The sequence below is a fragment of the Triplophysa rosa genome, linkage group LG17, assembly GCF_024868665.1.
Source record: "Triplophysa rosa linkage group LG17, Trosa_1v2, whole genome shotgun sequence".
Classification (NCBI taxonomy): Eukaryota; Metazoa; Chordata; class Actinopteri; order Cypriniformes; family Nemacheilidae; genus Triplophysa; species Triplophysa rosa.
In genome coordinates, this window is record NC_079906.1 from 7598038 (window position 1) to 7614326 (window position 16289).

General features: G+C 44.9%; 1 protein-coding gene across 9 annotated transcripts in view; it reads left to right on the top strand.

Moving 5' to 3' along the window:
• ep400 (E1A binding protein p400) overlaps positions 1-16289 on the top strand; it is a 30972-nt gene that overhangs the window by 2320 nt on the left and 12363 nt on the right. For 3 of the 9 annotated variants that reach the window (XM_057357391.1, XM_057357396.1, XM_057357394.1), the window contains exons 2-28: positions 2126-3441; positions 3717-3824; positions 4001-4085; positions 4405-4524; positions 6000-6379; positions 6595-6900; positions 7525-7710; positions 7893-8033; positions 8174-8252; positions 8476-8531; positions 8612-8669; positions 8749-8838; positions 8967-9080; positions 9192-9379; positions 9463-9640; positions 9755-9891; positions 10017-10186; positions 10347-10521; positions 10606-10742; positions 11971-12157; positions 12249-12418; positions 12555-12733; positions 12974-13147; positions 15265-15417; positions 15550-15738; positions 15825-15892; positions 15978-16276. In XM_057357391.1, coding sequence (XP_057213374.1) covers positions 2158-3441; positions 3717-3824; positions 4001-4085; positions 4405-4524; positions 6000-6379; positions 6595-6900; positions 7525-7710; positions 7893-8033; positions 8174-8252; positions 8476-8531; positions 8612-8669; positions 8749-8838; positions 8967-9080; positions 9192-9379; positions 9463-9640; positions 9755-9891; positions 10017-10186; positions 10347-10521; positions 10606-10742; positions 11971-12157; positions 12249-12418; positions 12555-12733; positions 12974-13147; positions 15265-15417; positions 15550-15738; positions 15825-15892; positions 15978-16276 — 5411 coding nt within the window. In that variant the 5' untranslated portion in view covers positions 2126-2157. The remainder of the gene's footprint in view (positions 1-2125; positions 3442-3716; positions 3825-4000; positions 4086-4404; positions 4525-5999; positions 6380-6594; positions 6901-7524; positions 7711-7892; positions 8034-8173; positions 8253-8475; positions 8532-8611; positions 8670-8748; positions 8839-8966; positions 9081-9191; positions 9380-9462; positions 9641-9754; positions 9892-10016; positions 10187-10346; positions 10522-10605; positions 10743-11970; positions 12158-12248; positions 12419-12554; positions 12734-12973; positions 13148-15264; positions 15418-15549; positions 15739-15824; positions 15893-15977; positions 16277-16289) is intronic. The other 6 variants (XM_057357393.1, XM_057357399.1, XM_057357395.1 and 3 more) reach the window with 5 other exon arrangements.

Genomic DNA, 16289 nt, shown 5'->3' on the forward strand with positions numbered 1-16289 from the left:
CTGCCTTAATTCTACGTGGCATTGATTCAACAAGGTGCTGAAAGCATTCTTTAGAAATGTTGGCCCATATTGATAGGATAGCATCTTGCAGTTGATGGAGATTTGTGGGATGCACATCCAGGGCACGAAGCTCCCGTTCCACCACATCCCAAAGATGTTCTATCGGGTTGAGATCTGGTGACTGTGGGGGCCATTCTAGTACAGTGAACTCATTGTCATGTTCAAGAAACCAATTTGAAATGATTCGAGCTTTGTGACATGGTGCATTATCCTGCTGGAAGTAGCCATTAGAGGATGGGTACATGGTGGTCATAAAGGGATGGACATGGTCAGAAACAATGCTCAGGTAGGCCGTGGCATTTAAACGATGCCCAATTGGCACTAAGGGGCCTAAAGTGTGCCAAGAAAACATCCCCCACACCATTACACCACCACCACCAGCCTGCACAGTGGTAACAAGGCATGATGGATCCATGTTCTCATTCTGTTTACGCCAAATTCTGACTCTACCATTTGAATGTCTCAACAGAAATCGAGACTCATCAGACCAGGCAACATTTTTCCAGTCTTCAACTGTCCAATTTTGGTGAGCTCGTGCAAATTGTAGCCTCTTTTTCCTATTTGTAGTGGAGATGAGTGGTACCCGGTGGGGTCTTCTGCTGTTGTAGCCCATCTGCCTCAAGGTTGTGCGTGTTGTGGCTTCACAAATGCTTTGCTGCATACCTCGGTTGTAACGAGTGGTTATTTCAGTCAAAGTTGCTCTTCTATCAGCTTGAATCAGTCGGCCCATTCTCCTCTGACCTCTAGCATCAACAAGGCATTTTCGCCCACAGGACTGCCGCATACTGGATGTTTTTCCCTTTTCACACCATTCTTTGTAAACCCTAGAAATGGTTGTGCGTGAAAATCCCAGTAACTGAGCAGATTGTGAAATACTCAGACCGGCCCGTCTGGCACCAACAACCATGCCACGCTCAAAATTGCTTAAATCACCTTTCTTTCCCATTCTGACATTCAGTTTGGAGTTCAGGAGATTGTCTTGACCAGGACCACACCCCTAAATGCATTGAAGCAACTGCCATGTGATTGGTTGATTAGATAATTGCATTAATGAGAAATTGAACAGGTGTTCCTAATAATCCTTTAGGTGAGTGTATATTCAAAACACAAGCCACAAATATGCTAGTAAAATTAATGGACTTTCACATAACAATGCTATGCCACTTACTAGACCAGATCTCGCCTCAAAACTATTTTCAAAACTACTTGATAATATTGAATTATTTTTTACAAACGGAAATACAGCGCGTACATTACCAATGAACTACAAATAAAGTTACTTTATTTACCGCATATAAAGGAGGAATGCAATAAAGCATCTTACCATTTAAACAATCAAAAAGTCCCTTTTACCTTTTTTCCGGCACACTCTTTCTCCGTCCTTCTGACACGCATGCTTGCTTTCAGTGCAAAGATTGGTTATTTGCTGTGATTTTGGTTATATTACGTTATTATTATTTTTGTATCATGCAGCGCAAACTTCTGTCTAATTAACGAACCACGTGCATTTGCAGACAAAGTGTTAATTCATATTTATACGCGAAGATATTCAGTAAGTGACAAATGTTTGGAAACGGTGTACACATTCATTTGCGAGTCACCTGCGGGTGCGTGCAGAACGTGCTGCTTCTCTTTACCGGTCTCACAGCACAGAAGATGAGAAGAGACGCGATCCTGCACTGGGTCATAGCCAGACCTCGTGCTCATATGCGCCGGGGGTTTCGATACCCAACCCTAAAAATATCCCATTTCTGTACCTCATAAATAATATTTTTGCCGGTGCTGTGCGTGCCCGTCTGCTACGCCACTGCCCATATAACCAAAATGGCATGAACCCCATTGCATAACACCTCTGCGAAGATTTGACTGTGAGATTGGTAGTCGAATCAGATTCCTCCTATCATAGCATCGAATTCGACTATTCGGGGTCACCCCTATAAAAATGTTTAAAAAAAGCTATGTAAAGGTTGACATTTGCATGGAATTGCTCATCTGTATCAAACCAGAAAAATGACTAACAAATCTTTAATTTTGGTTAAAACCCTACATTGTTGTCTTTCCACAGAGTGTTTTTTAATACAATAAAAGTGCCACGCAATGCACCATGGAGGAGGCCCACCAAATGTGCAGAGGAATCTTCAGAGATCCAAGTCTGTCACTGGATCTGAGACAGAAGACCAGCAGCCACAACAACAGCAGCAGCCGATGGCGGTTACCCAGCAACAGCCGGCAAATGCCAATCACCCCCAGTCTCCGGTGACATCTTTTGCCCCATCCGCGAGTCCCTCCGCACCACAGTCTCCAAACTATCAAATCATCATGAGTCGGAGTCCCGTCACGGGCCAGAACATGAACTTCACTTTACAGAACGTTGGACAGGTTGTTCCTGGGAACCAGCAGATCACCCTCACCTCCCTGCCTCTGCAGACCCCAACCTCCCCTGGCTTTCAGCACCAGCCCCAGTGGAGGTTCGAGCCCGGGTCATCATCTTATATACAGGTGACATCACCCTTGCCCCAGAACATGCAACCCCAGAGTCCCACCCAGCACAGTCCAGTCCCCATACAGGCTGTTCCCAGACCGGGCGCTCCTGGGTCTGCTCTGGGAGTGTGTGGTCAGAGCCCGACCCGGTTTGTTGAGGCAGGTATAATGGTTAGGCACATCAGCTTGAGCCCACCAGCAGGTAGCCATTTTGTGTACCAGGATGGAACAGGATTGGCTCAGCTGGCTCCGAACACAGCAGGAACCGTTCAGCTTTCCTCTTCAGGGATGCCGGGGGCAGTTAGAGAAAGACGCCTATCCCAGCCTCACTCTCAAACGGGCGGCACCATCCACCATTTAGGTCCGCAGAGTCCCATCGCATCTGGGGCCACTCTCCCGACATTGGGCAGCCCTGGGCACATCACCACCTCTAATCTGCCACCTCAGATCAGTAGCATCATCCAAGGCCAGTTAGCCCGACCCGCACAGGTCATGGCAGCCCCCGCGATGACTTCTTTTGGAGTCCCTTCCACCATCCCTCCCTCCAGCCCATCCAGGAGCAACCCACCCCAGGGCTCCAACCCATCGCTGACCCCCACAAGCGTGAAGAAGATGCAGCCGAAGAAGCTGGAAGAGATCGTACCCTCAAGTCCAGAAGTGGCGCAGTTGAGGAAGCAGTGCCTGGAGCATCATGGGAAGAAGATGGAGAGTCTGAAGGAGGTTTTTAAGGAGTATCTGATCGAGCTCTTTTTCCTCCAGCACCTGCAGGGAAATATGATGGACTATATTGCTTTCAAGAAAAAGCCTTGCGTGCCCCTTTCCACCTACTTGAAGCAAAATGATCTTGACCTTGAGGATGAAGAGGAGGAGGAAGAACAGTCTGAAGTCATAAACGATGAGGTAAAATATGCTTGGCATACTTAGGAAAGGGTGATTTTTTTTCAATTTCTGAAAGTCTTTAAATGTGTCGTTAGTATCAGCACTTTAACATTTATAAGCTAGCAGTTGCTCTTTGTGAGTGCAATCTTTAAAGTAACCATAAATGAAAAGAAATGTGAAAATTAATTGATGTGAGAACCCTGAAACTGAAAGACATCTTGGTCTCGGTTTCAATTGTACATAAGATATATTTTCGTTCTTTTTATCTTTCATCTGTTTCTATGACAACCTCTCAGGTGAAAGTAGTGACTGGAAAGGATGGACAGACGGCGACTCCTGTTGCTATAGCTACTCAACTCCCACCCAACGTGTCTGCAGCGTTCTCTGCTCAGCAGCAGTTCCAGGTGACGAAAGCTTCTTTACTGGAAACCAGTAATGCATGCACACCATTCAAACAGTTGCTTGAAAATATTGTCATTATGTGGCTTGAGGGAATTGACACTTTCACCATCTTAGTTAGGCCAACATGCTTGAAAATCACTGTTTTCGCTACATGTGCTATTTGTGTTCTGTCTTGCAGGCCCATACTGTGGTGGCGGGTGGGAGCATCTCCAACCCTATGGACATGGAGGCTTTCAAACGGCAGCAAGCCATGGCGCAAGCAGGTAGGGCGACGTTGGCAGCACAAAGGTGGAGATGTTTCTTTCTCTTAAATTTCCTTATTCCCTCCTTTTGTTTCTTTTTGCTGTCGCTTTCTTTTTCTCCCCTCTGGTTTGCTTCTGCTTACTCGGTATTCCAGCATCTTTTCCCAGCTCTGTGTTTGATGCCTGTAATCGAGAAAATGGGGAGCTTCGCAACGGCTACCCGCCGATGTGCAAACATCATTGCCATGTGCCAACTGCTTTTTGCTTTCGGTTGTCTTGTTGTGTATCATTTTTTGGGGGAGGGAGGTGTTTTGAGGGTATTGTGTGTTTTGCATCCCAGATCAGGCTAAGAGGTCCCGGATGGAAGTGGGTCGGCATGGGATGATATTCCAGCACCCCGCTGTAACTCTGTTAGGATCTCCTGGCGTTCCCCTCCAGCAGCTCATGCCGACAGCCCAAGGTAGGAGCGCCGCTGCGTCTCGGGCCAGGTCCGATCTTGTGTCCTTTATTCAGTGCTGCTGGAGGTCAAAGTTCAGTCCCAAAGTTGAACCCCTCACCTTTATTTCAAGCATCATCTGCCAGTTGTGATTCACTTGTTCCGGCTCCGTTCAATCTTAGACCTCATCTCAAAACAATCACAAGGAACATCTGAGCAGAAGATCCAGTTGAAGATCAATGGAACGACGTCACTTTGTGTTTTTACCTATGATTTTCTCATTAGTTCTTCGAGCCATTCACCTCATGCCTTTACGTTCTTCTTTGCCATATTGGCATCCTTGACTCCATCCCCGGCTCATCGGACGATGAGTCCCAAGTTGTTCTCGTCACCAAGATGTCATGTTTCACATCGTGTTTGTTTTCCAGTTTTAAGGTCGACCATCTTTTCCTACAAACCACACCCCCTCCTCCACTTTTCTAGATCCATTGCATTGTCAACGTGATTCTCAATGCATTTCAGACTTGGTTCCTTTCATCTAGAGAATTTATTTCGTTTTATCGTGACCATCTTTTCAGTTCGCATCGGATCACATCTTGAGTTTCCATAACATTCACGATGTGAAGTCTGTTTCAGATCTAATGGTGAGGAGCCGAATGTGGCCCTCGGGAAAGGTCTTGCAGTCTCTGTAACATGAAAGCTCTGGAGATGTATTTAAGTTGGCGTAGTTGGTGGTAGAAGAGGGACATACTTAGTCTTTCCAAATGGGTTGTGCCTTCCGTGCTAACCCCCCCATCATTCCTTTGCTGTACCCTCTGCTTTGCTGTTGTGTAAATGCAGATGTCATGAACATTCAACCTGCTTCATGCATGGTCATGATTCCTGTCAATGCTTTCGTTGTGTCCATTTTCTGTCTGTTCTCTCCTTTTTGGTTCTCTCTTTTGTTTTTTCTTTCTTGATTTTTTTTCTTATTGTATCGCTTATAGGTAGTTAAATGATAATGCATGATCAGTTTTGTTCTTCATAGTAGTATTCTCAGGCATTGAATGAAGCATTTTAATTTTTACATTTAAGAGTTCTAGTTTTCATTCATTAGAACATGTAAATCTCTCTTAAGTTTTGTTATGTAGTCATTGTGACATGAACAGTATCTCTCATTAATGTTCCCTTTTCTCCAGTGGTGTGTAACACATCGCTGGTAGGTCATAACATCATACTCATAAAAAATCAAAAGAAGTTTGAAGAATATTTGATTTTACCCAGAAAGAAACTAGAAGTTAAAATTTTAAAAATTATATAAAAATCCTTTAGATTTTAGAGAGGAATATGACTATCCAGTGAAACATTTTTCCTTCTGAAGATGTTTAGACATTTTTACAAATAAAAAAGCTTTGCTAATATTATGCCACATATTTTGCCAATTCTCTGTCCACTCTCTCTATGGGACTCTCTCTCTCCTTTCCTTCCTGCTCTTTTCTACCTTTTATCCCACAAAACAGGAGGTATGCCCCCCACTCCACCGACGGTCCAGATCGGTGGGCAGAAACAGAACCAGCAGCAGTACGACCCCTCCAAAGGCCCGCCCGTACAGAATGCGGCCAGCCTTCACACTCCACCCCCACAGCTCCCAGGTCGCCTTCCCCAAGGTGGGCTCCCCATGACGGGGCTGGCCCTCTCCCTTTCCCAAGGTCAGTCCATGATGGTGGACCAACAGACTCAGGCTGCAGGAGGTCAGCTGCAGGCGCAGATGAAGGCTGCGCAGGGTCCCGGATCCGTGCTGACTCCAGTCATCCCGCATGCGCAGCTGCAGGCGCAGCTTCAGATGCAGTCAGCACTCCACCTACAGATGCAGCAGCCGCTCATGCAGCCTGGCCAGGCAGTGAGTGTATGGCAGCATCATGAGAAATGTTTTTTAGTCACTGATGCCATTGTTAGATTGTTAGTGGTGTGGGTGAACTGTCCCTTTAATATAACAAAAGTTCTATGACAAATGCTTATTAAAGTTCATTTTCATGTATTAAACTTCTATATAAGAGTTACTATTTATACTTTTATATTGCCAGTGACACACATTTTGCTTTATTTTTTTCTTAGACTGTGGCGCTTGTACGACCCGGATCAGATGCCTCCCAGCCCGCCCAGCGTTTGATGTCCAACTCTCTTTCCACCCCTTCTATGTCTCCTGCCCCGCTCACATCCCCAACGTCTCTACCCTCCTCACATCCTTCTGCCCCGGTCCGCACCCCCAGCACTGGCCCCAATCTCTCCACTGCTGCCCAGTCCAAACTCGCTGCAACAAATGGCACTGCAGGGCTTAGGTTTTCCGGGATGGGTCAGTGTCCAGTCGGGCAGAACTCACAGGAATGCTCTCAGGACAAGCAAGCAGAGCAAGCCAAGCTGGTGAGGAACAATAATTATATATATAATACTAGTATAGTCAGTTATTCAGACGCATGCACCTTGCCCAAGGTTAATTTGCAGTCGGTGTTTGGTATAATATAACAATTTATGTTATATTTAATTTGTTAATATTTTATTGTGTATTGTATTCAATTAAAATATAACAGAAAAACACAACAGTTATTGATTCTTTGCGGAGGTCCACTGGAAGTTAAGTTTGGGCCTCATGTTGTTGCCGTTGAAACCGTCTATAAGATCTTTAAATATGCATCATGCAACTTTAAAGGTTGTGTGTGAAATCAAACAGATACATTTACAGAGATAACTACATCGTTCTTAGGTTGATTCCCATTAAAAGTGTAAACACACTCTACACTGCTGTCATTATAAACATGGATATAGTGACACCGGCTTAACCAATGGTTTGAGTTTGGGGTAGGACTATGTTTATTTTGAACCAATATCAGAAGGGTGAGGAAGTGTTAAAAAAACTTAGTATTTGTATTGTTTAATGACAACAAATGCACACTTTAATATCCTTTGGAAAAGGTAAATTTGTTGTTTAAATAAGTTGCATGTGATGTTTTAGGCAGACACTTCAACTTCGTTTTTGTGTTGTTGCAGGAGAGTCATGTGCACCAGCGCATCGCAGAGCTCCGTAAAGAGGGCCAGTGGTCGGCAAGTCGCTTACCCAAGCTGCAGGAGGCCTGCAGGCCGAAATCCCACTGGGACTATCTGCTGGAGGAGATGCAATGGATGGCTGCAGACTTCGCTCAGGAGAGACGCTGGAAGATGGCTGCTGCCAAGAAGGTGGGAACGCATGCACCAGCTTTCAACAAACCACTCAGACAGTACAGTGTCACACTGTAAAGTCTGTGCTCATGGCATCTTGGCTACACATTAGCATATTAGTGTCAATGATGGTTCATTATTGAGTAGGCCGAGTTCCTGTCTTGATTTATTGTGGAGTTAAATGGTGCCTTTGTCCGTAGCTTGTTCGCACTTGCGCGCGTTACCATGACGAGCTAAAGAAGACCAAGGAGCGAGAGAAGAGGGAGGAGGAGATGAGGCTGCGACACATTGCCAGCACCATTGCTCGCAGCGTTGACTACTTCTGGTCCAATATTGAACAGGTAAATATACTCAATGAGTTCATATACACAATCAGACAGTAGTTTATACTAAAGTTCTTACTGTCTGGTCCAAATATTACTTCTGTTAACCAGATCTGTTGGTGATCTGGTTACTCGAATGTCGTCTCATGTCTTTCCAGGTTGTTGAAATCAAGCTGCGTTTCGAGGTATATGACAAACAACAGAAAGTTGTTAGCATGCCGAAAACACCAAACAAAGGTGAGGTTGGGTAATGCATGCATTCATACGGTGCATTTAAAATAAACATCAGTTCATGCATTCTTTCAAACCCACGGTGTTGGCAGTGTTAACAACATACTCTACTGTCTGAGCTACAAAAATTCTCATGATATCAGGCTTCACACCTTTCTCAACTGATCTTCAAGGTCTTATTAGCATTTTTATTTATTGAGCCTACATTAAATGCTTTACGTTGCTACAGGGCAATGCGCTAAACCAGCCCAGCCAGGAGAGAAGTCCGATAAAGAGAGTAAAGTGGTAAGATCTTCTTCCTTGTGTTATCTTAAAAAACGACCTCACCAGCTGTCACAATGTTTAAGCCTCTGTCTGTCTTTCAGCAGGAGGCTGGTCCATCCCGCAAGAGAAAGTCAAGCACCTCTCTGTCAGATGTAGAGGGTACCTGCTGCATTAATGCATGCTGAGACTGCATACTTCTCTGTTTTCATGACCTTTAACAGCGTGTGTTGTTTTGCAGTTGAAGATGAGGAGAGTACAATAGAAGAACAGGAGGCTACAGAGGTCACAGCGGATCAGAAAGCAGAGCTGGCCAAACTGACTAAAGAGGGTGAGTTTTGCGTTTTTATCTGGTCACCATTATGTCGGCAACAGGTCTGATTGTTTTTGTTGACCATTGGAACACCCAAAGTACATTTACAGCTGAAAAAAATGATACATCTGTGTGACGTGTTGTAGCTGAGGTGCCGTTGGATGATCTGGTAAAGCAGTATGCGGGCGCGTACGCAGAGGGATTCGAGTGGCCACAGCCCTGCAGCCAGAGTGAGGATGAAGATAAAGAGGAAGCTGATGGTCTGTCTACACAACTGTTTATTAAAGCCAAGAAAAGCAAGAGCATTGAAATAAATACTGATTTGCAGTGAAAGCCTCATGGTTCAAGTCTCATTATTATTGTCTGTTCAGATGCAGATTCTCCATTGGACAGTCCACACGATGCAGTGCTCATAGACTCTCTGCTGAGCATGGAACAGTACCGCGGGGCTGAGCGATCGGCTACTGGGGCTGATGGGAAGCCTGCAAAGGATATCGCAGAGGTCGCTGCGGCGACAGACCTCATTCTGCCCAAAGGCAGCGCCAGGACTGCTCTAACAGTAAGTCTGTTTTACAAAAGCTGAAGTTTAACCCAATCACTGTGTCTAGTTGTCTCATGACTCACTGATCTCTTGCTCCTCAGGGTCATTTCTCTCCTCCTGCACTTCTGCATGGCTCTCTGAGGGACTACCAGCAGGTCGGGGTGGAGTGGCTGGCAAGCCTCCATCGCAAAAACCTCAACGGCATCCTGGCAGATGAAACTGGCCTTGGCAAAACAGTACAGACCGTGGCTTACTTTGCTCATCTGGCTTGCAATCAGGGTACCACAACCAATCACTTGCGTTTATAGAAACATGGCGATCGATGTTTGGTCATTGTAATGTTCAGAATTTAAAAAGTGGGATGTGTTTTGACCTGCTGTCATGGTTTTTCAGGTATCTGGGGGCCGCACCTGGTGGTCGTGAGGACGTGTAAGCTGCTAAACTGGGAAATGGAGTTTAAACGCTGGTGTCCAGGACTGAAGATCCTCCTGTATCTCGGCAGCAGAAAGCAGTGCAGATATAAGAGATCGGTATGAACCAGAGCACCTTTTCTCTGTCATTTTCAAATTAGCTTTAGGGGTCATTGAATTCTCATAAAATTCTCACATGCACAAGTGTGTCTGTTCTCACTTTCTGTGTTCTGTGATGTGTGCAGAGGTGGTGTGAGCCCAACAGCTTCCACGTGTGTCTGACATCATACAAGCTCTTGCTGAAAGATCACGCTCATTTCTTGAAGAGACGCTGGAGACACCTGGTGCTGGATGAAGTTCAGCTCATCAAAAACATGACAGAGAAACACTGGGAGACCATCTTCAATATCAAAAGGTTAGGAAACGTCTACACAAAGTTTTCAATATTCAGTTTGGTTCCTGTTGACCTCTTTGTATCGTTTGTGAATCTTTACTTGTGTAGATTCTTTTGTGGTCGAGCAATTTTTTTGTTTACGTTGTAATAAAGTGTGATCTTTATTTTTGCTTTTCAATAGTCATCAGAGGATCCTCTTAATCAACACCCCGCTGCAGAACACTCTGAAAGAGTTATGGACCATGATCCACTTCCTCCTGCCTGGAATCACTCACCCGTACCTCAACTTCCCTGTCAAACCCGGCACCGACCAGAACCAGGACTACTGCCACAAACTTGTCATCAGACTACACAGGGTAAAGCCTGACAACACGCACACTTCAAGACTTTATCCTGAAAAAATTCTCCATTAACGTTTGAAATATCTGTCTTATTTGTAGATGATTCAGCCGTTCATCCTGCGTCGCTCTAAAAGAGACGTCGAGAAGCAACTTCCCAAGAAGTATGAGCACATCCTGAAGTGTCGTCTGTCCAAGAGGCAGAAGAGCTTTTACGAGGACATTCTCATCCAGCCCAGGTCAGCATAAAATACGCATACATATTAGGAGTTGAACGACCTCAGATTTTTTGAAGTTGACTATTATGTGATAAAAGCCGTGTCGATGTCGACTAGTCGATGACGTCATAAACAAATGAATGAATGTTTTGCAACGGGATTTGATGGGTTTGGGCAGTAAGACACTCGTGTGTGCGTGCGGGCTGCGGGAGAATGGCGGACCTCCCGCAAAATTGCCTCTAAAAAATATAGTATCCAAATACAAATGAACTGTTGGTCATCTATTGCACAAGAGCAACAACAACTAAACTAAAATAAAACTATTTTATAGCGCGAGGTCGGTGGTAGTGGCGCTATGCAGTATCTCTACAGTAGCCTTACGTTACTTCAGATCTGAAGCGTGTGTACAGACCAAACTTCCCTTGCATTTACAACAAGTCAACTGAAAGGGTCATGTGCACTACTAGATGAAACAACAGAAAAATGTGACTTTAGAACAACGTCAATATATGTATTAGCCTAATGCAGACGCTTTATCAACGCAGCACCTCAGTGACACAGCAGCCACAATGACACAATGGGGAGCAATTACAAAAATAGCCTATAATATTAAAAGATCTGCGTGTAGAAGCACAGCGCACTGAAATCTATGTAACGTTAGGCTGTATCTGCAAGCTTTTGCGGCTTCAGATCAAATTGTGAATGTTGCGGACGAAAACATGAAACATTGTTAATAATGTGTGCGGAAGCAGGACAAGATAACATATTATTGCCAGGAGTGTGACAGAATCCCGCTGAAGCGGGTGGGAATGACATCCCGCGCGCAGCTCTCTTGGAACAGCCTCTTCTTAAAGGTACAGTGTCAGAATCACATGACCCGCGACTAGTCGACATCAAGCTTTAAAGGTTGCGTCAGAGCGTTAATGTCGACTAGTCGACTAGTTGGTTCAACCCCTAATACATATGGTGCGGTCCAAACAGGATATATCACCCTCCGAAAGGCCTTTTGGGAAGGGGACACCATACAAAACGTCACTCCAAATAAAGAGAAAAGGGACACATTTAGTGAATTTTAAAGGGACACAAGAGATACAATTGCGTTTTTCCCTCTAGAGTTAACACATCAAGAGCTTTACTCTTCGAAGTGCATAGGGATGGTCACTTCGGAGTGGAACACAGAGATTGTTTTGTAATGTCAGCCTTCAAATTCGTGTATTTTAAGCTGCTCCTGTCCTCTCTCGCCCCCTAGCGCACAGGAGGCTCTAAAGACAGGCCATTTTGTGAGAGTCCTTGACGTTCTTATGCAGCTGCAGAGGATCTGTAACCATCCCGACCTGATCCAGCCCAGAGACACACACAGCTCTTACATATGTCAGCCTCTGCAGTACAACACCCCGTCATTACTGCTCACCGCTCTGCAGCAGGACCAATGGAAGGTAAGGAGAGGAAATAACCTCATGTATTGAATAGTGAAAGAGGAAGCGGGTTGTATTTTACACAACTGATGTGTGTCATATTTTTTTCCAGACTGTAGATATGTCTCTGTTTGATCTGATCGGTAACGAAGGCAAATTGACCCGTTATGAGGCGGAGGAGGTTCTTCCCAAACTCAGAATGACCAAACAACTGATTGAAGAGATCTACAACGCACCTGACACTCCACCCAGACCCAGACAGTGCAAAATCAAACCTATGAGGTACGAGGAGTTCTAACAACTATAGATGTTTAACCCCCGCCCACACCTGTAAAGATCTGACCAATGGAGTGTAATGAGCAGTCGTGTGTTTTACTAACCCTGATGAGTTGGTGTTGATGTGAGAACTGTTTTTCAGGTTGTTCCTGCCAGTGCAGTATGGTACTAAACCAGAAGGCCGCCTGGTCCCTATGACCACCAGTACCGCTCAAGCCCCTCGTACCACTGCTGTAACTACTGCCTCTACTACTACTACTGCTGCCCAGAGCACACAGCCCAGGGGCAAACCATCTCTTACCACCACTACTTCCACACAGGGTAAGATCAGTCGCATGCTAAAAAATAAACTTACAAAACCACATACTTCTCTGCAGTGTATGTAGAGTGTAGGCCACAAAACCAGGAGAGATATCTTTTGTGCAGACACACAACTTTCTCACAATCTGAAAATCTGATCACCTTCATTTTTTCAATGAGACGTTTGTTTTTTCCGTCTCTCCCTTTACATTCCACCTGATTGGATGGTTTAGACTGTTAACTCCACCTCTTCCTCCATAGCCTCAACAACCAGCTGCTCATCCGGACCGCTCTTAACAGGAGCCACCCCTAATCCCCCCTCTACCCCTCTGGCTCTGGGGGGTGCTGTTGCCACCCAGGCCCCTGCCGCCCACACCCTCCAGCCCAGTTTGGTATCCCAGAGGCTGGTGCTCCCCTCCCAGGCACGCTTGACTAGTAAGTGGCCTCGCCACCACCCACCTCAGACCGGTTCCCTCCTGTTATTTCTCTCCTTGCACTTGAATCTTTTCCTCCTTTCTTTACGTCCTCAAGGACAACTGTGAAAGACGAATGAGACCAAAGACCAGAGACTATAGTACTAACTCTGCTCAAGTGAGCTAACAGAAGAAGCTAAGGAATGTCAATGTCAGTGTTAATTTTGACAGCAAGTTTTGATTTAGTTTTAGTCATAGTCTTTTGACGAAAATGCAATTTAGTTTTAGTCACATTTTAGTCAACCCCATCATTGTAGTTTTAGTCTAGTTTTAGTCGACGAAATATGAAAAACATTTTAGTCGAATAAATATACATTATATTTAGTCTACTAAAATCTAAATGGTTTAAATCATTTACTTGGTGTAATTAAATGTTCCATACAAAGATTCAACTGTTTTGACATAATTTACTTCACCTTAGAATGAAATTAAACTAGGTCATTACCTTTATTTTTCAGAAAAGTTCAGTAACTAGATTTGCATTGTTGGAACACAGAATATTAGACCATGAACGACATGTTCCAGTTCATTCAATCCCATTTGACTCAATTGACTCGTTAAGTAGGGCGTATTCATTCAGTTCATTCAACCAATGAAACGCTCTGACAGGGCTCACACTCAAAGGCTATTGGCTCATGGCATGCCTCTTTGAAGAAAGAGCTGCACTGTCTTTGCTTGAGAAAGCAATGAATGAGAAATAGCTTTCACATAAATTGTATTACATTTCTTTAGTCATGCAAACATGTTACATACTTGGTTAGAATGTACAGTTTGACTCACTTCATAACTTCTATAATCAGTAGAGGACAGCGCTGGTTTCTTTTTGCTGACTTTATGTTGCATTTCACGTTATGCAGCAGCTCGTGTTAAGTTAACATAGGCATTTAAAAACGTTTGTGCTTCCTTTGTAATGTGTTTCGGGGTGACTCGCCTGCAGCTGCGCTTCAAGTTTGCGGCGTTTTACCGGCAATCGTGAAGGAAAATAAGACGCTTTGTAAACCGCGTGGAGACACAGAATATACAGTATGTCTGTGCTTCCCCTTCTCCCAGAGACTTCTCTCTACCGTTTATATGAGAAAAGCAGCACATGCGCGCAAACTGATGTCCGCCAGGTGGGACAAGAATATTTTCGTCTCGTTTTTGTTAGTTGACGAAAATGTCAGTATATTTGTATTACAGTTTTCGTTATCATGCATAAATTTTTATTTAGTTATCGTCTCGTTTTCGTCAGAGAAAACATGTCGCTAGCGAATACTTTTCGTCGTAGTTTTCGTCAACAAAATTAACACTGGTCAATGTTAAATGATTTGTTCACCACAACATAAACATTTCGTTTTGACACTTTGTCATCAAACCCTAAAACTTCATCAGTTTATGACTTTCTTCCATGAACTTTCATTCATTCAGCCATTCATTTTTCGATGCACAAATCCATTTATCCACCCTAGAAGCGTCAAAAGCTAGTGTCAAAATCACGTCAGCAGATAAACTGTAGTGGTCTCTCTCCTCATCTTTAATCAAGCATGACCCCTTCACATCTCTCTCCAGACTGTACCCGCTGCCTCCGGTCCTTCACTTTTATCTGTTTCTTTTTTTTCTGTTTCCCCTTCCACAGTTTACGCACTAAACCCGTTGTTTTCGAACCAGGCCAGGATGCTCCGAAAGCTTTCTAATATTGTTTTGCCTCCCTAACTTTTCAGTACAGCTCCTCTTCTCCAGAGCTTTTTATTACCATCTTTCTGTGGGTTTGAAGAGCATCAAGCATGTGGGTAATGCTCCCCACACCTCTGTTCTCTATGTACCTTCTTACTAGCATGGAACTTTTATTTTGTAAACAACAGACCAAAGATTTGCATCCGTTGTTATTACTATTCTATATGAACCAGTCTGCATTTAAAGGTATTTCAGGTGTTTTGTTTTCACCGTTCAAGCACAGAAATTGCACAATAAATCCCGTTTAACCCATCCTGGTTGCGAATGTGCCTTTCTGTGCTCCCCCTGGACTAACTGAAAGCAAGATATTTTATGGGCCAGTTTGGGGTATCGTTTAACAGAAAGTGTTTTCTCAACCTCCTGAAGGTGGAGATGCAGTGAAGGGTGCTCCGTTGGGCCGCATCGACCTGCCGGAGACCCCCGTGACCCTGCAGTTCCAAGGCAACAAGTTCACCTTGTCCCAGAGTCAGCTTCGCCAGCTCACCACCGGCCAGCCCCTGCATCTTCAAGGTACACTCGGTAATGTCAAGCCCATATTCATCCTCTTCCTCGTCTCGGCCTCATTTCACTTCCGTATCCAGTCGTATTCTTACATTTTTTGGTTGTTACTTGGTTACTGTACCGAATGTAATTGGTGTGTGTCTGCATTAGGTAACATTCTGCAGATTGTGACAGCACCTGGACAACCTCTTCTTAGGCCACAAGGGTCGGCCATGGTGATGCCCACGGTGCCCCAGGCTGTTCCTGTCCAAAACTCCTCAGGCACTCCACCTCCTGCCACAACAGTGCAAGGTCAAAAACGTAGTCTGCTTGCTTCTGATTGGCCGATACAGATATCTAGTGAGAAGAATGGCGAAAACGTATAAGGTTTTGTTTCTTTGATGTTTAAATATGTGACGTTTCACAGCTGTCTGTGTTTTATATAGGAAGCGGCGTGGCAGTCACAGCTCCAGCAACCACGGACACGAAACCTTCAACCAATGCCATATCACAAGTGAGTGTGAAAGACGTGTGTTTGAGGAAAGGCAGAAGGAATTTTGTCGAAAGCTTTGAACTTAACCCTGTCTGTATCATTTTAGGAGTCAAGCGAGGAAAGAAACAGACTGCTGAAGGAGCGTCTGACCTGTTTGTTTCACGCGAACGAGCGACGGTCATCACGCTCCGTTCTGTACGGTTCCGACCTGATCGAGTCCTGCTCCGTTTATGAGGGACGCCCTCCGCCTGCCTTTCCCGCTCCCCAGCATTCCCGCTGGGCCTGGGTGGGCAGAGACAGCTGCATGAGAGCTCAGCAGAAGTGCGTGTCCACAGCCGCTCCTCTTCGCTCTGCCATCCTCTCCAACATGGAGCAGCAGGGAGCAGCAGGCAGCCTGGTCAAAACGTATGTGCTGTGC